General features: G+C 41.4%; 1 protein-coding gene across 1 annotated transcript; it reads right to left on the bottom strand.

The window, feature by feature from the left end:
• Window positions 1-5043, bottom strand: LOC140232263 (uncharacterized). Its single transcript, XM_072312399.1, has 3 exons — window positions 4914-5043; window positions 2013-2245; window positions 1-1251 (listed from the first exon to the last, which is right to left on the bottom strand). The coding sequence occupies exons 1-3, from the start codon at window positions 5041-5043 to the stop codon at window positions 1-3; spliced, it is 1614 nt and encodes a 537-aa protein (XP_072168500.1).
• Between the last annotated feature and the right edge of the window lie 555 nt (window positions 5044-5598).

Below are 5598 nucleotides of genomic sequence, written 5' to 3'. Positions count from 1 at the left end.
TCAGGTTAACCTCTTGACCTCATGACGCAGTCTATCATAGTCGTCCCATTCGCCGTTCGCGTGCGCCAAGTCACGATTTTTCATCAAATGAAAGACGTTCTTGTTGATCTTGGATCTTGGATACTGGGAGGAAAATTTCCGGAGAGCTTCTTGGTCCCGATTCCCTGTAAATTTCTTGTCTTTGCAAACATTTTTCTTTTTGCCCCCAGGAACAGTCACAGAGCAGTACACCATGAAATGATCGCTCAAGGAGACCCGGATGACGCCGGACCTGACTTTGGCATTGCCGTCGGTGTAGATCAAGTCGATGGTGGTTTCACTCACGTTTACTTTTCCCTTGCTTTCATATTTTCTACGCGCCGTTCTCGTTGGATCCTTGATCAGCTGCTTGAGATGACAGCTGTCTTCTATCTCTTTGAGAGTTCGTAGTTTTGCTTCTACAGTGGATCTCTGCTCTGCGGCCGCGTCAGCATCCTGGATGTTACAATTGAAATCTCCTAGTATGACATATTGTGTCTTACATCGACATTTTTGTCCTTTGGAAGAACTACCTCTGCCTTTGGTGGTACCGCCAGCTCCTTTGCTTGAGCGACATTTTGTCCCCTTGTCTTCCTGAACATTTTCAGGGGTGCCTTGCTCACGTAATGGCCTGCACTGTGCTTGTTCTTTTAAATCACTAATGTCACTGTGTAACTTCTGGAGAGCCGAAATCTGGTCACGTGTGCCAGGAGGGATGTAAACGTCAAGAATTCGAAGTACGTTCCGCTGTTGGCATCGTTCAGGTTGCTTTGCAGCTGCGCCTGCTGCTGACGCTCTGCCTCTGCCTTTGCAGGTGGTTTGTCCACTCTCTTTGGTACTTTTTCTGTGCTTCATCGGTTGATCAAAATCTAATTCGACACATACCACTTCCAGGCTGGTGTCATACACGTACTCGCGAGCATGAATGCCTCTCTCTTCTAACTCCTCCTTGACGTACACCATAACTCCTCCTCGAGGGTGCTGGGTATACATCGACTTTTCGGGTCCATCTCGCCTCGCGACTATCCTGTAACCAGCCACGGCAAGACTATCATTCTTGATGCTTCTCTTTAGCCACGTCTCGCTTAGCGTCATCACATCTACGTTTGTCCTGAATAGCAGCAATCGAAGTTCGTCGATTTTTGGAGGTAGAGATTGGCAGTTGAGATGGCCTATAGTCATCCCGTCACACTCCCAGAGACGTGCTAAGTCTTGTTGAACGACATCTGGAGGCTGTTGATCATAAGGAGTACATGATTTGAGTGTTAACATGAGCTTGTGTGTGGTTTTTAGGTATATAATGACATTGCAGTAGCCAGAGAACGAGAATAAGCACAACCATAGTCAAATATATTTACTTTTATTCAGAATTAACATTCGTCCTCAAAATTCTTGTTTTTTGCTTTCATCCATTCTTGGATTATAAGATTCGATGTTTGCGAAGCACCAAATGAATCAAACAATCTGGAATTATCCACCTTTTTTTTTTTTTTTTTTTTTTTGTAAAGCAGACCTATGTGGCTGTGATGAGGATACCGGTGAATCTAAAGGAAACAATGGTTTAGGAAATGAATAGCCAATGAATCAACGATCAGAAAACACAAAAAGTTTGTTGGCATAAAGAAATATTACTGGTGAGGTTACGGTTAAAATAGACCAAGTATCTTTGCAAATAATGTTCGTGATTTTCTCTGATGCCACTCCCCAATGAATAGAATTTCATCTTCTGCACTGGGTTTGTTTTAGATGAAAACTGACCTCTCCCGGAGAAGAAAGCATCGGACTTCAAAAGTCACACAGACATACATACACCTTCCAAAACATACAAACACACACACACACATATAAAGAGCGCAGAACACAAACATCAGAACTGTACACAATTTGAATAACCCTTGAAAAAAAAAGTAAGGCTACTTTTACGTAGAATGAAATGCATAGTATTACCCCGCTTGCAGGCGATTTGGGTGATGAAGGCCCAAGGGGTGACCTACCCTGAACAGCAGTACCAAGACGCCGCTACCATGCATGGCCTCAAGTTCGGCCACGGTCTGAAGAGGCAGGAAGCGATGCACGCTGATTTGTTTGGAACTCGATTCTAGCTTGGCGAAGAGGACCCCGGTGACTCGTAGGATATCGGCATGTCGTGAGTATTTGGTGATGATATTCTCCTCCAATTCTTCACACGTCCAGGTGCGGTCAAGTCCGTTTTTCAAGGAGCAAGTTCCTACAAACAGTAAAAGTATATTATATTATGTAAACCCTGACATGCCTGAGTTTGGAAATCTGAGTTTGATCAATTATCTACTTTTCTTTACTTTTCCGCAACGATGCTGAAGGTCAGAGCCTGTTCATCGGTCAGGATTGTATCCTCGGCTGCTCTTGATCCTTCCAATTAATATAGCCTGGGCTAACCTCATTCAAACATGTATCTTAAAAGTCAAAAAATCTATGAACCCTACACATGGCAGGGAGGGGTGAAAACTGCTTGAGACCAAGGACTATCTACGTAGTATAGTCACTATATAGTAATCAAAACCACAATTCTTCAATGCTCCTCCAGCTTATTCTTAAAAGCATTAAAAAGAGCACGCCGAGACCACATCTTCTGGAAAAGAATTCTACATATCGACCACTATGTTTGCAAAAAAAAAAAAAAGAAGTACTTCCTCACATCCAATCTAGCATACCGTTTTCCAAGCTTCATTGAGTGACCACGAGTTCTCACACCACTGTTACGACTCAACATGTCAAACTTAGTGTGATAATGACCATGCAAATATTTGTACACATCAATCATGTCCCCTCTTTTTTTGCCTGTAACTGAGAGATGGTAGGGATAGGTGACGCAAACTACAAGAGTACGACAAATGCCTAATTCCTGGGATCATTTTAGTGGCCCTTCATTGAACACTTCCGATTCGCCTTTGCTCATCTAGTTTGAATGGTGACCATACAGCCTGACCGTATTCCAAGATAGATCGAACAATGTCTTATTTCTCCATTGTCTTAGTAAATATCGATGCATAATTGGCGATATCAGAAAGATTATTCAATTCTCTTTAAAATGATACCCTACTTGTTAAGATTATGTTATTGGAGAAAAGGCAGCATCTCAAAACATGGGATGAGTTCTAGAGTAAAAAGTTAAAGAGGCAATAAAAACATATTATTTTGCATTGAGTTGTGTCCTTTGTTCTCAGATGGCCCCGGTCAGCTGGTCAGCCATGAATGTCAATTTCAGTTCTAAATTTAACAATCAAACGTACATAGTGGTGCCGTGCCAGGCAAGGTTTGATATTTGATATTTGACATCTATCTATTTCTACAATTTCATGACAAACGTAATATACAAGTACATTTTTCTTTTGTATAAATCATAGGATTTTTTAAAAGAAGAATCAACAAGAATGTTGAATACAAAATAGTGACAATTATTTCCTACAAATTACACGGCACATAGGTTGGTAGTTCATATGATTGTATTTGGTTGTTCATCATACCACGTGTAAACGATGTTCACAAGGCCCTTACCATCGAAACCAAAAGACTTGTATGGACTCCACTGCCCGAAAAAATGTGGAAAATTTTTGTTTTGGCACTATTCAACCTTTGTCCATTGAATGTATTACTATTATTTCGTCGCTTTATCGCTTTGATATAGGATACACGGGGCAGATCCAGTAATTCTGTAAAGGGGGAGGGAGCGCAAACAATATTTCTGGTGCCACTTTCCGGTTTCATCTCTTTTTTTTTTATTATTTCTTTTGTTTTAACAACAAATTGTTAGAGGGGGCGCGCGCCCGATGCGCCCTTCTCTGGATCCGCCACTGATACAATCTGGAGGCATACATTCAATACTTCAGATTTCTTAAAAGCTAGATACAACTGGCAACATCAGCACAAAGCATCTTTAGAACACCAAGTAAATCTATTAAAGTTTAGAAAGCAGAAGTGTGCAAAGACGAGAAGACTGGACCCAGTACAAATCCTTGGGGGACACTGATTTGTGATGTCAAAGACTGAGAATTAATCTAGCAGCACCAGTATAACCTCACCCTTGTCAAGAGAAACAACATGCAATATCATTCACAACTCTTATCGGTGCGGTTTCTACACTGTGGAATTGTCGGTACCCTGATTCTGTTATGACACACAAATCAAATCTATTCAAATAATCATGCAACTGCAATGTTGCTATCTACTCCAGTAATTTTCTTTTTTTTTTGGGGGGGGGAACATAGGTCTATAGTTTGTTTAATCCTCAGGATCATTTATTGGTGTATCCAAACTGCAAAGGAACACAACGAATCTCAAATGAGTCATTAATGATACACATTTTCAAGTATTTCTTTTCTTATTGGATGCGGGACAGCAGGTTACGTGTCCCTCCCCCCCCCCCTTCTCCGCCCCCCCCCCCCCTCTCCCTCTCTCCCTCTCTCTCTCTCTCTCTCTCTCCCTCTCTCTTTGTGTGTCCTGAGCGGGGAATCCCCATGCACCGTAGGACAGCGCAATCGCGATTTTGCTATCACCGCGGAGCTATACTCCGTGTACCTCCTTTCTGCTCACTTCTCAGGGAAATGCCAGTCGCACTTACAAATAATGCAGCCATGTCAGAAGTCTGTGTAGGTATGTCGTAAAGGTACTAATACATTTTCAAATACATGTAACTATATCAGAAACGATGTAAATAAGTTTGTACTTCATGGGTGCCTCATGAAAGAGAGAGGGGAAGGGAGATGCAAAGTGAAACACAAGAATGATCATGACTGAAACAATGATATTTTCATGAATCAACATATTTTTTTTTAATAAATCAATTGTACTCTCTCTCTTCCTTTTTTCTTTAAATCAACAACAATAATTGCACTCAAGTGGGCATGTTTTTAACTTACCATATCGTTTTCTTTCCAATTCAGTGCGCTTCTTCTCGTTCGGGTACGTGTCGCCATTGCGATACGACGGAGGGAGAAGAAAAATTCCAGATTTCACGCTCCAAAATCCACTATTCTGTGATCTCGGCATATTTGTAGTTCTGCGAGTTGTGCACAATGTATACGCTCGCGTGTGTTGTTGTACTCTGGGCTAGCATTGTTGATATGACGTTGTATGTTCATGAATCATGACCATACCACTGCGTTACAGGGTTTACCAGAGTTAGCAATCGGAGGGACCTCTCCCCTGTGAAGAGTATTTTGTTACACCATGTTTGACTATAATCGTTGAGGAGTGAAAAGCGGCGGGATATGCATGCAATCCTTGGATATCCGTTTTGTATCAGATGGTGTATACAATGTATTACTTTTCTATGTGATAAGCCTACTTATGGCTGTACTTTAATATGTACACAACCCATTCCTTTTGATGTGTAAACCGACTGTCAACATTTGCTGAAAGTTTTTTTTAAACACTAATGTTAGATCCTACGCCGGCACGTCATTCTTGTTGTAGCGTAGATAGTTTGTAGTGGAATAAAACACTTCATCCCGTTAAATCACATGCGTCTTTTCATCGGATCACGTAGGCTTTGATAAATCAAGCAAAATCACACAAACAGCGATGCAGCAGTTGATAAAAATC

The sequence above is a fragment of the Diadema setosum genome, chromosome 1, assembly GCF_964275005.1.
Source record: "Diadema setosum chromosome 1, eeDiaSeto1, whole genome shotgun sequence".
NCBI lineage: Eukaryota > Metazoa > Echinodermata > Echinoidea > Diadematoida > Diadematidae > Diadema > Diadema setosum.
The sequence above is the reverse complement of the archived record's forward strand: the minus strand, read 5'-3'. Positions and strand labels throughout refer to the sequence as shown.

Bases quoted from the DNA above. Each gene is read 5' to 3' on its own strand.
- LOC140232263 (XM_072312399.1), bottom strand. From the start codon at position 5,043: ATGCCGAGATCACAGAATAGTGGATTTTGGAGCGTGAAATCTGGAATT. The intron at 2,246-4,913 runs GTAAGTTAAAAA...TACTGTTTGTAG, and splicing joins ATTGGAAAGAAAACGATATG to GAACTTGCTCCTTGAAAAAC. The intron at 1,252-2,012 runs GTAGGTCACCCC...TATGATCAACAG, and splicing joins TCTTGGTACTGCTGTTCAGG to CCTCCAGATGTCGTTCAACA.